This window comes from Rhinolophus hipposideros (genome assembly GCF_964194185.1).
Source record: "Rhinolophus hipposideros genome assembly, chromosome: 7".
Classification (NCBI taxonomy): domain Eukaryota; kingdom Metazoa; phylum Chordata; class Mammalia; order Chiroptera; family Rhinolophidae; genus Rhinolophus; species Rhinolophus hipposideros.
In genome coordinates, this window is record NC_138053.1 from 67,220,428 (window position 1) to 67,243,972 (window position 23,545).

A 23,545-nucleotide genomic window follows, 5' to 3' on the forward strand; every position below is an offset into this window, starting at 1 on the left:
TTTTAAAAAATGCATGCCTTTATCTGATCTTTGCCCTTCCAGCTTCATTCTCTCTACTATTTTTTTTAACATGTTAGTTTACTGCAAGCCTTCAGATTTTATTATTTTGGGAAACCTGAATTTATCAGCCAAAGACCATAACTTTTTTTACTTTTTGCTAACCAGAAATATGATTGCATTTTTCTTTTTTCTTTCTTTTCTTTTTTTTGCGTGTTCCAGATGAGTGGTTTTTTGTTGTTGTAACAGTTGCTTCACAATTTTGGTGTGATTTGCAAATTAGAAAAGGGAACTTGAAGGGTTATATGTTACTTAAACATGTTGAAAACCAGAGTGGTCTTATTTAAAAAAAAAAAAAAAAGAAAAGAAAAGAAAAAGCTCAGTTACACATCCTTCGGGAGTTTGTGTTTCTAGTGACAATTACATAAACTACGTGATTGAGTTTTTGTTTTTAATTAACAAAAGCTAGGTACTACACACTTCTCCAAGTATGTCCTGTCCCATTTTCCTTTTACAGGATATTAAAGGTGAAAGGAAAGCAAGACTAGGCAAGTATGGCCAGAACAGCTGTCAGGCATTCGAGCCTCCTAGACATACGCTGGCAGCCCCCATCTTCTTACATGTAATCATTTATCCATAGAAGTATGGAAACAAAGAAGAGAATGCATGTAGTATAGGAGAGCTGAGTATTAACTAGTGCACAAGTAGGGCACTGAGAGGGCAAAACATGTTTACTCAGGACAATCCAGGCTCAATTTTCTACTTACTCTCATCCTGCCCTCTCCTTGTTTCAGCCTGACTCTTCTTGGTCATTCCCAAGGCTCTGATATCTTATGTCAGTATATACCCATGGAATTGAGAGATCAACAAATATTAGTGACTCTTTTATGTCTTTGAATTGTAATAATAGAGAAAGTCTGCTGTCTTTCGGACCAAAGGACAAAATGTATAGTTAGTATTGTTTTGGGCTCCCCTGCAGATGAATGCAGGACTCCCGCAGATACCAAATCCAGGGATCCTCAAGACCCTTATATAAAATGACATAGAATTGCATATAACCTGTACACATCCTCCCTATGTTTTAAATCATCTCTTGATTACTTACAATACCTGATACAATGTAAATGCCATATAAATAATTATATTGTAATGTTTACAGAATAATGATAAGAAAAAAGTCTACATGTTCCATACAGGCACAACCATCATAGGCATAACTACGTAGTCCATGTAAGTGACAAACTAACATTTTTTAAAAACATATTTCTGAGTTTTGGTTGGTTTAATCTGTGGGTTCGGCACCCGTGGATTCTGAGGGCCATTTGTACTCTATTTGGAGGCAAATCCCACAAGAGCTTTGAGTCAGGGCTGTCTCCTTTTATTGTTTAAGATAGGGGGCAGTCAGGGCCCCAGCCTGAAACAAGGTGTGAGCGGTTATTTGCTCCAGCTCCATGGTCAGTGGCACCGGGCTGGTCAGTCAGAGATCATTCTCATGCTGCAGTGGTGTCTGGTACGAGGTGCCCCATAGTCAGAAGTGGCAACTCCTAAACTAATGGTGTTACCGTGGGCTGCCTTGGTTCTTGCAGTTCTTTAGCTTTCTCATTCGTTCTGTGAATCGTCAATATCCTTCCAGTAAATCACTTATTCTGGTGTTTGCAACCAGAACCCTGTCTGGTACAAAAGAAAAACGAGGACATCCTTTTAAAAAAACCCTTCGATGTTCAAGTATCATATTTTCCTGGTTGGTTTGCGAACTCCTTTGATAGGGAATTGGGTGTCTTATTTGACAATTTAAAAAAAAATTGTTGATAATGTTCAGACTCCATTCTAGTAAGACCCCAGTTAAATATGTCAGGCCCTTGGGATTCCTCTAATATCTTCACCAACCTGTTATATGATAGCTGTACCAGCTATATAATATATACAGGAACAACATTTAAGACATTTTTGCCTGTATTAATTCCAGGGAATAAAATAAAGCCAATAGTAAAAGCATTTATAATATAAATTAAATCCACATGCTACTTTTAATCTTTTGAAGGAACAGAAGATTATTTTTGTTGGTGTTTTATTAGTGATGGATGCTGAGCAAAATCAGTAGATATCTCATAGATAACCCCAAGTAGACCTGCATTAATCTGTGCGTTCGGTCTTTGCCTGTGAAGTTTGACAGTAGTCATAAAGTGCCTATTTAACAAAACACACCTTTAAATAACTCTCCCAGATTAATTTCAGCTTTTAAAGTGAGAAGATGGCCTGAACTACCACTGCTGCCAGCTCAGCTGTGGATCTGAAATATCCAGCTGTGCCCTCTCTGTCTCTCCCATCACCAATAACAGACTTTGCAATCAGAATCTGTCTGACACATGTGTTGATGTGTGAGGAACGATAGCATCTAGCTCACTGTATTGGCTCTTTAGTGCTAGGCCATAGTAAACATTTGTCTTTGTCAGCAGTTAAAGCAACTGTGATTTGAGGATGCGCAGGGATTACAGACATCCTCCCCATTATGCTTTTGTCTAAGTCTTCAGAGACACAGCGGAGATTCCTAATCAAAGAGAATTGACTTAGCTGTTCAGATAGACCAGTAAGGTTTAAAATCAGCTTCTTTTCTCAGGGGAAGAGAGAAATCCCATGATAGTCCCACTGGAGATCACCTTATGATCCCTTTCTTTTAATAGTTCTTATTATGGCAAACCACAAAAACTATCTATATGTCATTATCCACCATTGGTATTTGGTGTATCATTTCAGATCTTTGACCAAATGGACAACAAAATAAATCCAAACCCTGAACTAGCTTTTATTATCCACTGTGAGAAGAATCCTAGTTGGTGGTCACAAAAATCAGTTTTCATTAGGAAAACACTGTTTTAAGTGAAAAATGTAGTGGTGACAATCATGAAGATATTATCTATTGATTACCGAGCACTATTCTGAACATTTGGTATACAGTATCTCATTCACTACCCCTAACACTTCTATGAGATGATCCTTATTTTCTAAATTATGAAACATCAGTGAAGTAACTGCTCCAGATAGCAGTAGGGTGCGATTTCAGGCGTGTTTGGCCATGCACTTAATCAAAGCCATATACTTAATCCCTGGGCAGCCCCTCCTACACGTGATGGATGCTGTGTCAGACAGTCAGGTTCCAAAGTTGAATAAGTGGTGTCTGCATACAAGTGCTTCAAATTCACTGGGGGAAGATGGACTGTAAATCAACTTGACTCGACAGAATATGAGGGTTATGACAGTGGAATAGAAAGGTGCTAAGGAAGTTTGAAGAAAGTCATCGAAATCAGACTGAGCGTCACAGAAGTCTTTCTGGAAGAAATGATCATTGAGCTGAAGAAGTTGCTAGGAGCCAGTCAGAGGTAGATGGGGAGAATGATGCGGAATCAGATGTCTGGCTCCTTTGATGACATGAAGCATGAAGGAGACTGAATCAGGAAATACTCATAGTTCCGTATGATTGTCATAGGGGCCCTGTATATGGTGGGGAAATAACAACAACAACAACAACAACTATTGCCGGTTAAGTTTTATGTGCCAACCCTGCTTTAGGTGTTTTACAAACATGATCGTATGTAATCCTGGTAACATCCATGGGAGGCCAGAAATGAAGGCAAAGCCAGATCATAAAGAGCCTTATCTGCTTAGATAAAGAGTTTGAATTTTATCCTGACAGTCCTGGGTGTCAATGGAAAGAGCTTAAATTATGGGAATGACTTGGTGTGCTTTAGAAAGACCACTGTTAGCATTCCAAAGACTACATTGGAGTTGGGTAAGACCCACGGTAAGGACACCAGTTAGGACAATAGACAGTGTGTTATCCAGGAGACAGTGGTGATGGACAAAGTCTTTGGGCTGGAGAGGAACAGGGAGATAGATAGTAGAGACTGAATTGGACAGATCCACAAGAATTGGTGACTGACAAGAAATGTGGGAGTGAGCACCATTGTTTTGGAGCCTAAAGATTGTTCAGGGAGAAAATGCTCTGTTGTTTCTGAAAATATGGGATAGGATTCCCACTGTTGGGGACTACAGAAAAAACAATTTTAGTTTTACCTCTTTGTTTAACTCTCGTCTGTTATAAGGCTCCCCGTTTCCAGTTCAAAAGCACAAGGAGCAGAGAGAATCTGCTTTCTTGGGATCTTTCCTGGAGATTTTTAGGTGATATTCGAACCCACTTGAAGGTCTACCTAGGGACTCTAACTCTTTTAAAATATTGTCATTTCCTGACTTAGAACTTGTAAGTGTACAAAAATATACAAAAATGCCCTTGTTAAGAAATATTAAAAGTGTTTGTGTATTTTTATGCCCTCCTTTCTGCTTAGAAACATTCTGTTCTGATAGTGACCATAAAAGAGATTTAATAAAAAATATATTAATCTCTCTTTCGTTTTGGCTAAATTTGTATTTCTTTGCTCATTAGAAAAAAAATAGTACATGGTCTGAAACTGACCCAGGTGAAGCCCTAATTTGGGTATATTTATAAATACGTATATAAAGTTTGCGTCTCATTACAGACAGTCATACTTGGAAATTTTTCTGCTGGTTTTATTGGATAATTCTGTTATTAAAAAAACTGATAGTTAAAAATTAGCTATTCCATCTAACCATTATAAGAGGAGAATTATATCTTAAAAATAAGGAAGATTTATTTTCTACTTAGCTTCCTTTCTGAGTTTCTTAGTTAAAACAAAACAAACAAAACAAAAGCCGCATCCCTCTGATCTATTTCCAATATGACAAGGCCTGAGATTTTGGATAGCAAGGAATATATGAGAATTATGGATTAGAGTCTCTTTAAATCTAATTTTCAGATACATGCCCTAACTTTTAAAATCCCACTTTTGGTTCGTCTTGAAATATGCGCACTGGACTCCTGAACGCCACTGATCAAGGATGCCTGACGCCCAGACAGGGAGCCACGTGGGCCCCGGTCTGGTTCAGCACAGCGGCACTCTCTTCCATTCAAAGTTTCAGATGTCTGCCCCTCTGCAAAGCCGTGAGGCCAATGTCTATAGCTGCTAAGCATGAAATCCCCTGCTTCTGTTTGTTTCTTTTGTTGCCACGAGTTAATAGGGACAGAGACAGGAGACAGCCCAGAACAAAGCAGAAATAATGGAGTATTTCACCCCAAAAAGGAATGTGGATTGAGAAATACAAAGGGTAAGGCAAAGACAGACTTAGTGTCCTGAGGCAGTGTGATGTATTGGCCAGAAGCCTCAGCCCTGGGACAATTCGGGGCCAAAGCCTTCATCTGTGAGCATAGAGCAGCCCGCATGGCCGAAAGGTTTGACCCATCCTCTGTAAAAACAATGTATTGTTTTTCCCACTAGGGTCTTAAAGGGCCACAGGCTTTTTCACCTCAAAGAATGGATTGCTCTTGTAAGGTGGGAAAGAGTCCACTCCTGGGGTCCTCTGGTGAGCAAAGGCCTCTTTATAGCATCCCATTGCCCTGCTTATTATTTCTGTTGCGGTTGGTATTGTTTTGAACTGATATTCTTGTCACTTGTTTGCAAGACCCACTATTTACTCCAAGACATCGGGGCATATTTGAAACTCGTTTTTCTTCTTGCAAGTGGAAAAAAAGGATTAGCTAAGAGATTCATGTTCGTTATAGATCATCTCTTTCACATATGTTTTTGCACAACTCAGTTTATTTATGTATTTTCTTTCATACTCTTTTTCCAACACATTTTATTTTGTTTAGAACTTGCTTATTTATTTATTTACTTTATTGAGGTATAATTTACATATAGATAGATAGATAGATAGATAGATAGATAGATAGATAGATAGATATATGTTAAGGGAGAAAATTTGAGTACTTGTGCTTGTAGAGATTTTTCCCCCACTTATTAACATGCTCAGAATCAGAAATATCTGCAGCCATAATGGGCTTCCCTCACTAGACAAGCTTTGTCCTTTCGAGAGGATAAAAAAAAAGAGGGGGGGATGTTAAATGAAAGAAGCAAACAATGGGAAAGAGAAGCCAACAGCACTTTAGTATCCCCTCGTCTTCTCTCCCAGCCAGTCCCCTCTCCTCCTTCCTTACTCTCTAATTCAGCCCTGCGGGAACCCATGCCCTCTAACTCTCCTGGGAGAAAGATGTGGGCCATCTGCCTGCAACAAGAAGTTCTTTAGCCATAAACCTGACGGTGCAAGTAAGGCAGCAGTACCGGGACTTGTATCTTCCCCTTCCTCTGCCAGGTACCTGATTGTTCAGTTACATAGGCAGACTCACTTAATGCACTCCCACTCCCTCAAAACAACAGAAACACCCTGCTTCTGATGCTCTGATCCCTGACTCCAGACATGGCCGTACCAAGGCCAGGAGGACGCGAGTAAGAGCTCTGGAGCCCAACAACCCTGGTTGGAGCCCCAGCTTAGTCACTTCCTAGCTCTCTGGTGCATTTTCATGTCTGTATATCACCCTAATGCAGAATGCCTCAAAGGTTTCCTCTACATGACACACTCTTAGATATTACATAGAGGCTTAGCGTTCTCATGACTCAGAAAACGGTTCTGAAGCCAGACTGCCAATGTTCAAATCCTGGCTCCACTTCGGCATGTTATTTAACTTTTTTGGACCTCAGTTTCCTCATCTTAAAATCAGAAACATGTAGTACTTTTCTCATTGGGTTGTTCAAAGTAGTAAGTGAATTAACACATGCAAACCACTTACGACGGTGCTTAATAATATTAGCTGCCTTTGGTTTTGTTTTTAAGTTAGTAAGGGCACCCAATGCTTCCTCATGTCTTTTACAAAACTAAGCAGCAGTTCTTACAAGACTGGTAACACATTTTGGTTGTATTTTCAAAAGACAGATATGTATTTGGCTATTATAGATTCAGAAAATATTTTAAATTGGGTAATTTAGGTATTTGCACACTTAATATTTTATGTTGAACATATTTAGTGTTAGAAAACACTTGTAGAAATGGACTTCCTTTTAAAAACTTCTTGTTTTCATCATGAGAGTTGGTGAGGGTCAGAATGTACAGGTACCTATTTTTGGTATTGAAATCAAACTACCTAAGATACATATCCACTTCAAGTTATGGATAAAATTTCTCTTGCTTTTCAGTACTGACTAATTGATGTAGCATTAATCTGACAAATATTTAATGGGTGCTGTGCCAGACCCCACCCTAGGGCTCCACAGAAAGACCTGGTTATCTGCCATAGGAAACGTCTGGGTTTTGTGTGGTGAAACCTGTATTTAAATGAGCAGGAGAGAGGATGGGGCTTGGGTAGTGACTGCATGGCTGTGGGGAAGCCCCAAAGCTGACTGAAGAAAACTTTCCTGCAACTGTTCAGAGCTTCAATCAAATTGAAATTATGCTAAGAATCAAATCATATATTCATAATGAAAAAACAGAGCATCAGTTGAAACAAATGCCAAGTACCCCAAGTCCGGGTATTTAGCGACATGGGATGGCAGGACATACTGGCAATGCAGGGGCCAGTGCCAGAGCGAGAGGGTTTTGAACAAGACTGTCTAGAGCCGTGAAGTTGAGGGCGATTCTGTCCCTGCTTGGCTGCCCGGCCACCCTTAGTGGCTGTACCATGAAACTTTCTGAACCAATATTAGTCAGGACCAAGAATGAATGTCTTTGGGTCAGTGTGTGTAATTCTATGGGCTAATAATTTTTTACAGTTACAAAGAAATACACGTGGCACAGTATTAACTGCAGTGCTAGAAGTGTGTGCAAAGGACCAAGGAGTGGAGGAAAGGATTGAGGGAACTGGAGACGTCTCAGAGAGGTGCCAGCCACCTGAGCAGAACTTGGAATAGAAATTTGTGAATTAAAAAAGAGAGGGAAGGGCGTTTCCTTCTGAGCGTACAGGACCAGGGTGGCCTCTTTCTTTGAGGGATTCACGAACGATTTGGAGGCCAGTGGGTGTCATTAAGGTGGAGACGTAGAGGGATTTGAGATGCCTAATTAAGTGCTTTACGGTGTGGACTTGTTGAGCAGTTCTTCACTGAGTCCCTGCTGGTACATTGCTCTGTCAGATGTACTGAATGCCTGGCACTGTCCCCAACAGAAATGGGGACATTTTAAGGCAGTCTTGCCGTGCTGCTAGACCACCAGACTGAACTGCAAGTCTTCATTTTACCCTTGCCATGTAGTCTTTTGCTTATTCCCCCCCTCCAAATACACGTGTTCACCCTCCTTTAAGCAAATATCCCTAAGGTTCTTTCTTATGTTTTTTGGCTCATTTACTTTTCAATTGAAGTTTATGTGATTCTATGATTTGTCCAAAGTCTAGGACACGGAGTTATTACTGGCGATTCTGATTCTTGCCCTTTCTCAAGGCCTTGGCACAGCGTTTCCTCACAGACAACGCTGGTAGAAGCTTGTGGATGCAAGCTAGGGGAAAACATCCTGCGTCCTGACATAATAGGCGAGAGACACTGCGTTCTTTTGAAAAGAAACAAGTCGTAACCAACCCAATGTGGAAAGACCTGTTAACTGAAGCAGTCTAGGCAAGAGACCATGACCTTGGCTGCTGGCTCCCCCCCTGCCACCCCCCCCCACCCTGGGTATAGTAGTTACAGTGCAGACTCACTCACCCTGTTCTCTATTCCCTGCTGCAAGTGAAGGCCAAGGGCTGTGCGGCTTTAGTGTCTTTGGTCGGAATGGGATAGAATGGGGCATGTGGAGGCTGCTGTTGGCCGACGGGAGGGAAGGACCACGGTCTGGGCTGCACACTGGGCTCCCAGGCCCTTGCCCAAGGAAGCGAACTATCACCTAAGATACCTTAGGAAAATGAAAATCGTGATGAGCAGTTATTTGTCCGTCTGATACCTTTCTTGTAGCATAATGCATTGAACTGATGCCTCACAGCTTCCTCCTGAAGAAAGGAAGTGGCAGATAGTGTCCAAATGTTACCGGTTAATCACGGGGAGACTGAAGCATGGCTAGGTTTATAGGGCCTGAGCAGAGTTACACAATGCCTCAGTGTCTGGCCTGGGAATGAAGCCTGAGTTTGCCACTTGCTGTCAGGGCTGCCGACGGCATTGTGTTCAGCATTGTACGACATTGAAAGGGGCTTACTCTTAACAATGCAAGAGCTGCTTTAGGAGACAGACACAATGAACTTTGGTACAGTATAGTCTAAAGGCCAAAATGAGTAATTTTAAGTAAATTGACTATGAGATCCAGAGCTTCATTAAGTTTTAAAACGAAAAACAAGTGAAAACCCCATACAGCTTTTAGAAACTGACTAAAAAAAAAAAAAAGAGTATTATTCCCCCATTTTAAATAGCATATTCTTAAAAGTCTTATTTTGACACTGTTCCTGTTTAACCATAGGATTTGTTAATTTCAAGTAGCTATTCAAAGATTATGTGATTTATTTGAAAGATTCTGCCCTGTAATAATTGTCATCTAACCTTTCTGCTTTTTGTCTTCCAAAATACCTTAGTTCCATATTCTGTGGTTTGGGGAGGCCTTTTTTATTCAGATTTAGTTTGGGTCTTCCAGAACAGTTGGAAATACAGAGCCTGAAATTCAGGAAAGAACTTGCGGGGAGAGGGGAGATGTCATGTCAGATGTCTTTACCATCTACATAATTGGAGCTATGGGGTTGGAGGTGACATCACTGGGCAGAAAATCCCGAGAGGAGATAGAAGAAGAGGGCAGAGTAGATGTCTAGGATGCGATGTGTTTGCATAAAATGCTGTTTATAGTTGTTGTTAATCTTGTAGGAGAAGGCATAATGGAACTCAAGGAAGGTCAAAGAAGAACAGCTAATATAATATGATGGTGTGGGAGGGGTTGCAATATGAAGGCAGACAGAAATAATTAGGACTCCTTGGGCTTGAAAAGACTGAGGAAATATGATTAGAGTTTAATAAATTTGTGAAGAATATGGATTAGATGATCACAGAATTGTTTACCAGAAGTAGTTAGAAACTCTTAAAAGCCCAAGAAAACTGAATTTAAGACAAAAAGAAGCTAATAAAAGATCCTGTACATCAAAACCACTTTTGGGAACTGGGCTAACTTCTGGCATCCAAGCAAAATGAAAAAGTGAAGGGTTTCTCTTACTTTGACACTATTTTCTTGCAGTATGGTGGCCCAGAGAGAACATAGGTCAAGCTTCCTACTAGTCTTTACGTTTTCTTTTTTTCTTTTCTTAGGTGAAACTTTAATGTTCATTCTTCATTCAACAGTTATTTATTAAGGGTACATTGTATGCCATGTTCTGCTAAGCACTGGAGATACTGGGATAAAAATGGACAGATGTGGTTCCCATATTCTGATGATGAACAAGAAATTATTATAGCCTGTGTGATAAATTCATAAACATGCTGTGTGAGATCTTGACATGAATTGCTAATGTCCTCTTAAGAGCAGAGCAGGCAACCCTGAGAAAGGGGTGTTTGAGCTGAAATCTGAAAGCTGATGAGTTTGCTAAGCGAAGAGCGGTGGAAGAGGAAACAGTATATGTTGAGTGTGAAAGCTGATGAGTTTGCTAAGCGAAGAGCGGTGGAAGAGGAAACAGTATATGTTGAGTGTGAAAGGGTCAACGTGACTGGGGTCCAGGGAGTGAGGGGCAGAGTGATGGGAGATGAGGCTGGAAGGGTAGGTTGATGGAGCAGATCCTGGAGGGAACTGTCGACCATAATAAGGGTTTGGACCCAAGAGCAGTGGGAAGTCACTGAAGGGGGTTCGACAGATACGATTAGATTTCATTTTCATAAACGATCATAGTGGTTGCCACATGGAGAATAGAGAGAGGGCAAGAATAAATATACTGGGACCAGTGGGAGAGTGTTGATGTTGTCCAGATAATGGTGTCCTACGAAGGAGAGAAGAGGACAGATTCTAGAGCTACTTCAGGGGTGGTATGGATGACCTTGTTGACTAACTAGGTATGAGAAGTGAGGGAAAGAAATAATCAAGCTGATTTCTGAGCGAATGAAAGCCAATTAGGCCTCCGATTTTATCTGAGTAAGAGGAATTAGTACAGCCTTTTTATAAATACCTTCTCCCATGATCTCCAGATGAATTAGAAGTCACTTAGTCTGCCTGCTGCCCTACCTCCCCGTCTTTCTTTCTCTCTAGAATCATTCAGGGCCTAAATACTTCAGGTTTTACGAGCTGGTACATAGTTGGCCCTACTGGGTGTCAAATAAGTAGAAAGATCAAAAAATGCATGAATGATTTCCAGTCCCTCAAAAGCCCTTGTCCTTGACTCTTGCAGAGCGAGCAGGTGTGTGCACTGCACAAACTACATGACAGTTTGTAGTACCCGGAGCTCAGTTGACTTGAAACAGAATATAGCAAGTCAAGATGGCAGTGACTCCATTCAATGATTTTTAAAGTAGTTTATTTTGAAATAATATCCAAGAGTTGTAAGACTAGTACAAGGAATTTTCCTAGAGACTGTTTACTCAGCTTCAACAGTCACTAGCATTTTACCATGTTTGCTTTATCACACTCCCCACCATGTAGAGATGGAGATGGTGATGGAGAAAGAGATTTAGAATTTTTCTTAGCCAGTTAATTGGCAGGTGTCAAAACCCTTCACTTCTAAATATTTAAGTATGTGTTTTTTCAGAACAGTGATTTTCTTTATATAACCACAGTGCAATGGTTAAATTCAGGAAACGTAACCTTATATAATACTGTTATCTAATATGCAGTCTCTATTCAGCCCTCACCTATTGTCCTAATAATGTCGCTGGTGGTATTTTTCCTAGTTTGATCCAGGATCCAATGCAGGCAGCACTGCATTTTGTTATCATGTCTCTTTAGTCATCTATAACCAGGAACAGCGTATTTGACTTTTGAGACATTGAGATTTTAGAGGAGAACAGGCGAGTTGTCTTGCAGAACGCTCCTCAGACTAGTTTTGTCTGATTTCCCTACGCTGAGATGCTTAGATGCTATAGTTGTACAATTTTAGTAGGGAAGCTGCATCGTGACGTCATGTCCCTCGTGTGTACCTGTCACAGCAGGAGGGGGGCTGTGAAGTCTGAATCTGTGTCGTCCTTGAGGATGGTAACTTGGATCTCTCGGTTACGGTGGTGTCTTCCGATTTCTCCACTTTAGAGTTCATTTCCTCCTAAGAAGTAATAGGTTATTTACTTACTTCTTAATACTCGGTCATTGGAAGTATTGCTAAGCTTTGTGTCCACGGTGTGATTCTAAAGAGCCACATTTCCCCCTCTCTCGGCAGTGTTTTAGAGCACTCTGCTGCAAAGGACCACCTCCTGCACGACCAGAATATGACCTGGTTTGCATAGGCCTCACCGGTGCTGGCAAGACCAGTCTGTTGTCAAAGCTCTGCAGTGAAAGCCCCGACAACGTAGTGTCGACCACAGGTGGGTACCACGCGGGGCCTTTCTTTCTTATGCTTTTTGTGCTCTCTTCACCGCTTCCCTCTCCACCATTTGCGGCTAAGTCCTTCAGTCAGTTTATTTATTTTTAGATACTGTTTTTCAAAATAGATTTGAGAGAAGCTTTAATAGCATTAGCTGGCACCTTCTATCCCTCTCATTGGTCATTTCAGTGTCAGTGAATAAATCACACTCAGGAAAAATTATGCAAACTAGCCATGAAACCTGGAATTCTAGTACTGTAAAAAAAAATGGATTCATCTCAGGCCCATGGAGTATCCTCTCTTGATATGTCACTGTAGCCTTTTTGTGTTGGTGATACATTCTCTAAACAGTACAACCGCCGGTGTCTATATCTCCTTCCCTCAAATAATCGGTGCCGGGACCGTTGGTCAGGTGAACCACGTTCCCTGAGATGGCTGAGAAAAGTCAGTGTAGGCATGATCCTCAGTCAGGACATTTTGCTCCCCAGGGAGCAATGTCTGGAGACACTTCGTTTGTCACACTGGAGAAGGGTATTGACTTCTCCTGGGCGAAGGGCAGAGATGCTGCTCAACATCCTACAAGGCACAGGGCAGGCTCCGACCCGTGAGAATTACCTGGCCCAACGTGTCCATGTGCTACTAGAGCTTTTGTCACTTCCCAAATGCTTTCTCTTTCTCCCCTGACAATGAAGCAGGAAACAAGAGCATAAATCAGAGAACATAATGGAAGAACAGTTGTAGGAGATAAAGAACTGTGCTGTCAGGGGAGGAGCCGACAAGCTGTGGGACATTGTCTGGGAAAGTCGGGAAGATGGTTCATTCAGCCCACTTTTTATGAGCAGGACCTACCATGTGCGAGGTCCAGTGTGAGGAACTGGGAATAAGCAATGATCCCAACATTCCAGGAGACTGAGTCTACTGGCCACATAGACATTAAGGCCATGTCCAGAAATATACAAAGGGGCAGGAGTGGTTGGTGTTGCTTGGAATGGGGGGAAGGGAAGGATGCATGATGAAATTTTCTATGTTGGATCTTGAGGGTAGATAAGCTTAGCAGACGAGCAGGAGTAAGAGCTGGATAGGAGAAGAAAGAGGACATCAGGACAGAGGGAATGCTTGTGCGAAGGCAGAGGGGCCCGGAACGGATTGGACCTCCTGGGAAGCACATTTTATGTGGTTGCAGTGCATGGTTAGTAGAATGCCAGGAGTCAAATCACAAGAGACAGGCCTTGGCCAAATCATGGCCATTCTTTTCTTCTGTGTTCAGGAATTTGAGCTCTTCTTGTAGATAGTACAGAGATGTCTGTCTTTTAAGCAAGGAAACTATGTGATCATGTATCCATTTGAGAGGGCTCACACTAACGATGATGTGGAGACTGAATTATAGGACACATTGTTAGCCATTAACGAAAGCAATGACGAGAGAGGGAGGAGGGAGGAGGGGGAGAGAGGAAGGAATACATAGATAGAACTCTTATTTGAGGGTTAGGGCTAGAATTAACAGGGCTTGTTGGCCAGTGGGTTTGGAGGGTGAGAGGAAGAAGCCAAGGATGACTCAAGTCCTGGCTTAGGTGATGGGTGGATGATGGAATCATTAACGAGGATTTCCTTATAAGTAGGGAAATATTGATCACCAAGAAGGAAGGAACCTTACATTAGCTCAGATTAGGTTTACGTCACCAAATAAGTTAGGAAAAAAGTGCAGGTTTTGAGAGCTTTTCCGATTTTAGAATTGTGAATAAGAATCTGTGATCTGCAAAGAAACAAAGACATAGCTCAATTAAATGATGAGGGGGATAAAAGATTCATGATGACTGGTGAAACCACAGAGAGGAGGAGCAGAACTCAAGCCTAGGTTTTTGCATGACACCATTCCCAATTACTACCTTCCATTTCTGTGAGACAGAATTGAGCTCTCCATGCTCAATTCCCCTGTACGGTGTCCACATTTCTACAATGTAGTACCTGTAACACTGCTGTTTACATGTATGTCTTCCCATCCTTGGATGTAAACTCCTATGGGCAGATGAGAGCATCTCACTCGGCTTTGTGAACCCAGATCCTGGCATAAGTTTTGGGCATAGTTACGGATGTTTGTTGAATGAATAAACAGACAACAATAAATGAATCAATATATTTTTACATAAAATGTCATACCTCTGTGAGCCTCACAACAGCCTTATATGGCAGGTAAGATTCTTTTTCCATATTCTGTCTTCAAATCATCTGAGACTCAAAGGTAGGGCAAAGTGGCTGTTGTCACACAGTTAGTGACAGAGGTCAGTTGCCAGTTCATGTCTTCAAATGAAGCTTAATGGTACTCAGGGCTTAGAAATTCTGATGGGAGTATGTATTGCTGTTTGTGACATTATGGATATCTGTTGAGAAATGTGTTATGTAATTATATAAACATTATTAACTTAATTGTTTTAAAGCAAAACAACTTCCCCCAAAATGCGTAAAAGTAATCCAAAGTAACTGTTTTTAACTTATCAGACGTATAAACAAGAAGCACTATTGCTAGGAGCACAGTTTGGAATTATAATGTAAAAAAATTATCTGTAAATAATATTTTTATAATTTATTATTTGTAAGTTGCAATAGAATATGTTTTATATTTGCTTTAATTAACTGTTTTAATAAGGTTTTCCTTTTCCTGGAACCAATTGCAACATTGTGTGCTAGTTGATTTTCTGATGAATTAGATATTAAGTTGGCTAACATTTGGAAATTAAGCTTCTACAAGTTGTCATTGTGCTGAACCAGACACAGTGCTTTTTGGGTGGCCTTTTTGGAGGTCTCTACCATCAACAAGTTTATACCCAGGTTAGGAAGATAAGTATTCAAATGACAAATAGTTTACATTTATTGAATGTTTAATATATGCCAGGTGCTAAGACAGAATGTGATATGTGCTATACTTATGAAAGTTAAAAGAGAGAATAATCCTTTCTTTTGGAGAATGAAACAAGGCCTCATTTGAGTAAAGCCTCATATGATGTGTAGGATCTAAGCAGAAGGGAATAGGGTGAGGAGAGTAAGGATAGAAAACATAGGGTACATTCAGAGAACAGTTAGTGGTCTTGCTAGGTTGAGGATCAGGATGCAGAGATGTAGGTTGTGTTGTGACCCAAAGCTAGAGACTGGAGAAGATGTTGAGAGAGCCCTGGAAAATGGAGAGCTGATCCACCAGGTGCTATTATTGTGGAGATAAAGAGCTTGAGGCAGATGTGATTGATCCTGTAAGACTGGCAATCATATTGGGGAATAGAGAGAATAAAGGAGGAGAAAATAATCAGATATGACTTAAGTTTCTAGCCTGGTGATTGAGTGAATTGTAAAAAGTAGGAGAAACATGACAGACAAACATGACAGTAAAAGATAGTGAGTTTAGTTTTGGAGATGGTAATTTTGAGGTGTTGGCAGGCCTTTTAACAATGATCCAAATGCCAAACAATGAGCTGACTCGAGAGAGTTTGTAACTAGAGATCTAGATATAAGAACTAACTGAATTGTGGATTTGGATGAGATGATTGAGGGAATGATAGGTAGAGAGAGGGAAGGAGAGTGCTAATCACAACTGTATATCATTCATTCTTTCTGCATTTATTAAATGCCTGTAGGTGTTAGAGTAGAAACCATACTGAGGCATGATGGGGTGGTGAGCAAGCAGAGGGAATGAGGTATGGACTATCCTTTTCACTCCTTAGCCCCTTGGCTAAGATTGCACATAGATTACTCTTTCAAGAAGATAGACAGAAACAGAGGGAGCAATGTTAAGGGAATTAGTTTTTATAAGGAAAGGTACCATGTGAGCCTGCTGGTCGACAGAGGTGTCAAGGTGGTGGTCAGGGAGAAGGAAACACTGAAGATGCTTGAGAGAGGTCAGTGAGTGTAGGAATGAATGAGGACTTCTGATTCTGGTCAAGAGAGAATAACTAGAACTGGTTTACCCTCCCACCTGAAATAATGGGGGCAGGGTGAGAGGATGTAGAAAATATATGAACGAGCTTTCAGGAAAGTGAATGTCAAGCAATACGGGTTAGTTATCGCTGAGAGATGAGAAACAAATGAGGTGAGCCCTACACTTGCCCCAGCTTACCGCTCTGAGAGAGTGCTGAGGTGGTGGCACAGTTCTAGTGGAAACTGAGGTGCGGTTCAGTGGACTCCCTGCATTGACAAGATGGAGATGAGAGCGGAGAGACCAAGGCAGCTAGAGTTCATAGGACACAATACAGGAGAGGAGGAAGTTGTACAGAGCGAACATTAGCGAGCTGCAGAAGGTCTCCCTTCAGTATCGAGAAAGGTATTCAATGTATGCACATGAGGAAACTATTCAAAGCTAAGGAAAGAACCATCTGAAAAGGCTGGAGGGAACAGTGCCTTGTATTCACACAGGGCTGAGAGTTCGGCCTATTTCCACTAGGTGGACTGGAAAAGTCATAATTCACGAAGTACTGGGTACAATATTCAGAAAGGTCTTGCCTCAGGAATCAGCCCTAAGCTGAGCACTGCTCTGGACCCACCTACTAAATCATATTAAGACCAAAGTCTCAAACCGTTTTTTAGTAATTTTAATGGATCCCAGAACAAAAGCATGGAAGATTTCCAAAAAACAAAATTTTCCAGCACTTCGGGTAAAATCCACAATGTCTGACATTCAAACAAAAATTATCAGGCATGGAAAGAGGCAGGAAAACATGATTCATAATGAGAAGAATAATCAATCAATTGGAACTGATACAGATATTAGAATTAGCAAAGAAGGACATTAAAACTGTTGTGATAACTGAATTCTACATAAAGTCAAGTAAAGATATGGACGATATTAAAGGGAAAAAAACATAAAATTTCTAGTGATATTACAATATCTGAAATTAAATATGCACCAGATAGGATGAATGACAGATAAGGCATTATAGAAGAGAAGGTTTATAACCTTGAAGACATTAGCATTAGAGACTATCCATAGTAAAGACAGAAAGACACAGAGGACAAAATGAAAAAAAAATCAGTGAGCTGTGGGACAACTTCAAGTCACCTAATTTATGGGTAATTGGAATCTGTGAAAGTGAGGGGACAGTGAAATGGACAGAAAAAATACTTGGCTGAAACATTTTCAAATTTGAAAATAACTGTAAACGGATCCAAGAAGCTCACTGAAATGAACCCCAAGGCCAAGAGACATGAACAAAATTACACTAAGGTACAGCATAATGAAATTGCTCAAAACTGGTGATAAAAGAATGTGATGGTTAATTTTATGTGTCAACTTCGCTGGGCCACGGTACCCAAATATGTGGTCAAAAATTATTCTGGATGTTTCTTTGAGAGTGGTTTTTTATAAAATTCATATTTAACTCATTGGATTTTGACTAAAGCATATATTGCTCTCTGTCTAATGTGGTTGGGCCTCATTTAATCAGTTGGAGGCCTGAGTAGAATAAAAGACTGATTTCCCCCTAAGCAAGAAGGAATTCTGCATCAATTGGCCTTCAGACTTGAAGTAAAACCTGCTGGCCCACCCTGCATGTTTTAGACTTCCGGCATCTATAACCTATAAACTACAATTTGTTAAAATAAATATTTTTCTGCATATACACACACATCTTATTTGTTCTGTTTCTCTAGAGAACCCTGAGTAATACAAAGAGAAAATGCTAAAGGCAGATAAAAGATTACAGAAGAAAAAGGGTAGGTATGATATCAGATTTCTCACTGGAAACAATGCAAGTGAGAAGACAGTGAAGGAACATTTTGAAAGTAGCAAAGGGGGAAAAATTATCCACCTGTACCTAGTCAAAATGTTTCAAAAAGGAAGTCAATATAAAGATTTGTTGAGACATACAAAGAGCTAAATGTATCTATTGCTAGCAGACTAGCATTATAAGAAATGTTAAAGGAAGCCATTCAGGCAGAAAAAAAAAATGATTCCAGATAGAAATCTGGATTTACACAAAGGAATAAAAAAATACCAGCAATGGTGACCCCATGGGTAAATACATAAGACTTCATTTTTATTATTTAAGTCTCTTTAAAAGATAATTGTTTGAACCAAATTAATAAAATATTGTGAGATTTATGACATGTAAAAGTAAAATGCATGAAAACAATAGAATAAAATTCATAAGGGAAAAAGGGAAGTACACTATTGTAAGGTTCTTATATGTGAAGTGGTATTATAACAGTTGAAGGTAGACTGTGATAAGGAAAAGATACTGTAAACCCTAAAGCAACCATTAAACTAATAGAGAGAGATAGCCAATAAGGCAACAAATGAGATGAGACGGAAGTATCAAAAATAATTAATCAAAAGGTAGGAAAAGAGAAAGAAGGGAACAAGAATAGATGGAAATAAATAGAAAACAAGTAGCAAAGTAATAGATTCAAACCTAACCATCAATAATCAAATTAAATGTAAATGGTCTAGATTCTCAAATTAAGAGGCAAAGATTAATATGATTATATTAAAAAACTCAAGACCCAGCTATATGCTGATTTAAAGAAACAAATTTTAAATATAAAGACACAAACAGGTTAGAAGTCAAAGGATGAAAAATGATATATCATACTAACAGTAGTCAAAAGAAAGTTGAAGTGGCTATATTAATATCAGACAAGGTAGGTTTTAGAGTAAATAATAATACTGGGGATAAGGAAGTTCATTTTATAATGATGAGATCATTTAATCAAGAGGGTGTAACAGTGCTAACATTTATGTATCTAATAACAGCTTCAAAATAGGCAAAGAAAAAACTGGCAGAACTCCGGACAGAAAGAGACAAACCCACAATTATATGCTGATATTTCAGTACTCTCAATTATTGATAGAACATGTAGAAAAAAATTAGCCAAGATATAATACACTTGAACACTAGCAGCTAACTTGACCTGATTAATGTTTATACAACAACAGAGAACATTCTTCTCAAGTACGTATGGAACATTTACCAAATTAGACCAAATTTCAGGACATAACACAAGTCTCAATAAATTTAAAAGGATTTAAGTCATACTAAATATGTTCTCAGACCACAGTGGAATTGAAAGAAAAATCAACAAGAAGATCTCTGGAAGAATCCCCAAATATTGGGAAATTAAATTAGTTCTGAATAAGCCATAGATCAAAGAAGAAATAATAAAGCATGTTGCACTGCATGAAAACACAGCATATCAGAATTTGTGTGATGCCTTTAAAGCAGGACTTTCAGGAATATTTACAGTACTAAACACCTATGTTAGAAAAGAGGGTCCTCAAATCAATGACCCCAGCTTCCACTTTACGGAACTAAAAGAGAAGAATGGATTAAACCTAAAGTAAGGTGAAGGAAAGAAATAATAAAGATCCAAGTGGAAATCAATGAAATAGAAAAATACTAGAGAAAATCATTGAAACCAAAGGCTGGTTCTTTGAGAAGATCAATAAAATTCATAAAACTAGCCAAATTGATCAGGAAACAAAAGCAAAGGATACACTAATTAACAATATCAGGAATGAAGAGAAGTTACATTAATATACATTCTATAAATATTGAAAGGATAATAGAATATAATGAACAATTTTATGCCAAAATATTTGACAACTGAACTGGACAAATTCCTTGAAAGACAAACCCATTCATTGTGTATCAGTAACTAAAATGACAAAGGCCCGGCAGAGAGGCATGACGTAAGGATATGGGAAAGAAGGGGTTGATGCTTATTGGTTGAGTCTGTGTTCATTGTAGCTATTGAAGGAGGACAAGAGGTTGGAAAAACAAAGTGATGACAGAGAAGGGTGGAAGTTGGGCATCAGAGGAGAGCCAAGCCAGCTAATTTTATTACAGTTATCAGAGCACAGAAAACAGTCAGTGCTAGAGTTCCAGATAGGCATTGCCGACATGTTCAAATTTACTTCTGGGTTTTTTTGTTGTTCATAGCAGGTGTGTGTGTATGTATATGATTGAAGAAGAACAAAGGATGTGGAAATAATTCACTAAATTAAATGATAAAGGCCAATGGCAAGAAAAGGTAACTAGGAGAAGAAATGAGGATGTCAGAAAGCCACCCACTCATGTGAACATTCAATGTGGAAGAGGGGAGAAGAGCTGCAGAAGGCGTAAGGAAAATGATTTATAAAGGAAAAGATGGAAGAAATTAACTATATACAAATTTAGAATTACTGGAAAGCTAAAATTAACAAGACAAATACTGTTGAGAAATATTTGTGTCAGGTGTCACAGATAGCAGTTTATGGCTGTCTCACTTAGAGAATTCAATCACATTTACAAATAGTATCTAAAATCTAATTGATAGAGTAAGTCCACAAAGATAATTCATAAAAAGAATTAATGGCAAACAAGTAAATGGAAAAAGTTCAACTTTACCAGAATCTCAACTTTACTAGAGGATAAACAACAAAATGTTAATTTTATACCTAAGTTTACCTAATTTTGTTTCTTTATGGTAAGATTGTGGTGGCGTGCATTACTGGTGATATTGTGATTGGTGTTGTCCCTCTTCTGGGAAAGCAATTATTCATACAAATCAAAGGTTACCAAAACATTCACATTTCTTGACCTAGTTATGGGCCACTGAGAGTTTAAGCATGTAATTTCAAAGAAACTATATGCAGAAAGTGATTTCCTTGCAATATATTGTATAACTAAAATTTTAAAGTACTTTTAACGTTTTATAGCAAGAGAATTTGTTAATTAAACTGTAGTAGGTCAGTTGAATATATTTTCGAATCTATAATCACTTCAATCTTCAATAGGAGAAAATTCAATTTACGTTTATTTTTAAAATTAAAGCATGCAAAACTATAGTTTTGAGTTGGAAACTAAAATAACATGAACATATAAAAGTAACAATATGCTTTATTGGTATGACCAAATTATATGTGACATTTTATTCTCTAAAATTATTTCTCTGTAATGTTTTGATAATACCCAGCCAATTAGAAATGAAATATTTGTTGGAAAAGTTTGGAATGGTTGAAAGGAGAATCTACCTTGAGAATTACTTTCTTAAAATGAAAACATATCCCAAGAAAGGTATGTACATTCAATTTCAGCAAGGCAAGAATTTCTGCCTTTTCTTCAGAAGGAAAGGGAATCTAAACTTTATTGGATTGTTAACTCCAGCAATCTTTTACCTTTGACATAATTTTTAAAAGATACTTAAATTGTCAAAACTCAGAGAGCCAAGAAATCCTCCAGAGAGCAGGACCTGCTGGTAGAGAAAGAAAAATTGGGTAGCGTGCACCTTGGTCTAGAAACAAAAGTGAACTCTGTCCAGAGTGAATTCCTTGACGGTATATGCACAAGGGATTTGTTGATAAAAAGGGGTTGTTAACCTGTAGATTACACAAATGTTCACTTTTTTTCTTTTTAAACTGGAAGAATAGAGTCTAAAGTCCTCGGATAACATCTTGATGTAACATAGAGAGGAACACTTGGAATTGAAAATGTTGAAAATATCTTTTAGAGACATATATTACTGCACTTGAAAAATTGTTAAGTAGCATGTCATTCAATTAAAATAGAAAAAGATGATAATTTGAAAGAAATATAGAAAAAGCTCATGAAAATTTGAGGCATTTTAATAACTTTAGTATTAGCTGCATATGTGTTAAGTCAGTAAGAGAAACAAGTTAGAAAGTCAAATTTTGGCATCTGCTAAAAAGGATTGTGTTTTATAAATGCCAGTAGACTAGATTTCCTTTTATGATGTTGAAATCATATTTAGAAAAGCTTCACTAGACCACTGTCTAACATCACAAAACTACGATGGCACAAATTATGCCCTTGGTCCACGTCAAGGCCAGAAGATCCGTAGGATGTCTTTCCCTTCAGTAGTTCTTAGAATGACCCAGGGATCGTAGAAACACATACCAAGTATCTGTGTACATTTGTGCAGATGCATGTATGTTAGGGGGGTCGTGGGAAGATTGGTCTGTAGATCCAAGTAAAATACTCATATGTTCCACACAAAGAATAGAAATAGACTCGCCTCCCTCCCCCAACTAATTTTATTACAATTCCAGAAATGCTTTCCCTGCCTTAAAGATTTCAAATCTATTTCTCTCTAGAAGAGGATTTTTTTGTATTTAAGGACTAAAAGATAAAACCTGAAAAGTCTGTGCAAACAATGGTTTCCCACAAAGAGTTACTAAGTAATATATTTATTAAAATTTGTGGGGTTGAATCTTAAGGGAGGTTTCAGTCTTACTCATGTAGTTTAGATAGGTCAGGAAAAAATGACTGCGTCACGTGGGCTTCAGCCATCAAGTTATTTGAGTGGAGTCTGGGGAGACCCACCCTGGAGGCTTTCAGTTACATACTTGAGGCCATTGGTGATTGACTTAGTTGTTACTATTAATTTCTCCTTGTGTAGTCAATAATGGAATCCTAATTTAGAGAAAACTTGAAGAAGCCTATTTGGTCCACTAATTTTGCGGGTGAGGGATCCCAGGCCCAGAAAAACAGGCTGATGAGTGTAAGAGTTGTGGCTAGGAATTCCAGGGTGGTGCTCTTGTCACATCAGCACCTCTGGAGAGCATCTGAGGCTGCTGATTTTGTGAAGAAGCAACAGAGTGAGCATACTGTCATGGCGGAGTCAGTTGAACATTTCCTCTCCCCTCCTAAGTTATTGATTTTATTAATAATGTCTATTAAAAAGTATTTTCTAAATTTATGCTATTTTTATTCCATGAATAAGAAAGCAATATAGTGTAGACTTGCGAACACTTATTTTGATTCCTTGTGTTGGATTATTCATAAATACGTGGGAAAATAAATTAGGGGGTTTATTAGGCATGTTGGTCTTTTCCCAATTAGCTCCAGCATATTTAGTCTCAAAATTGGACAAAATAGTATTAATCTATCAACTTGTTGGTATGTGGAGGGAATGCTGTAGTGTAGAGCTCTTGTAGGCGCTAGTGACGAGACCTGGTTTGGGTTTTGAAAGTGATAGTTAGTGCTTTTGGCAATGTACTTAACCCTTCCAGGCTTCCCTTTCTCCTGGGACAGTAGTACTGCACTATAGAATTGTTGTGACAGCCAAATCAGGAAATAAACATAAATGCTTAGCACAGATCTTTAAACAAATATTGAGATGCTATTATGTGCTTAGAACTGACATAAAGGGTACACTGTACACTGTTTCTCCATTAGTCTAGCTGGGCGACAGACATAAAACAAATAAATAGACTGA

The 23,545-nt window shown here is 39.0% G+C and overlaps 1 protein-coding gene across 4 annotated transcripts in view; it reads left to right on the forward strand.

Annotated features, from left to right (window-relative positions):
- Positions 1-23,545, forward strand: part of ARL15 (ARF like GTPase 15) — a 386,140-nt gene that overhangs the window by 124,871 nt on the left and 237,724 nt on the right. For all 4 annotated transcript variants that reach the window (XM_081053529.1, XM_081053527.1, XM_081053528.1 and 1 more), the window contains one exon: positions 12,206-12,350. In XM_081053529.1, the coding sequence (XP_080909655.1) occupies positions 12,206-12,350 (145 nt within the window). The remainder of the gene's footprint in view (positions 1-12,205; positions 12,351-23,545) is intronic.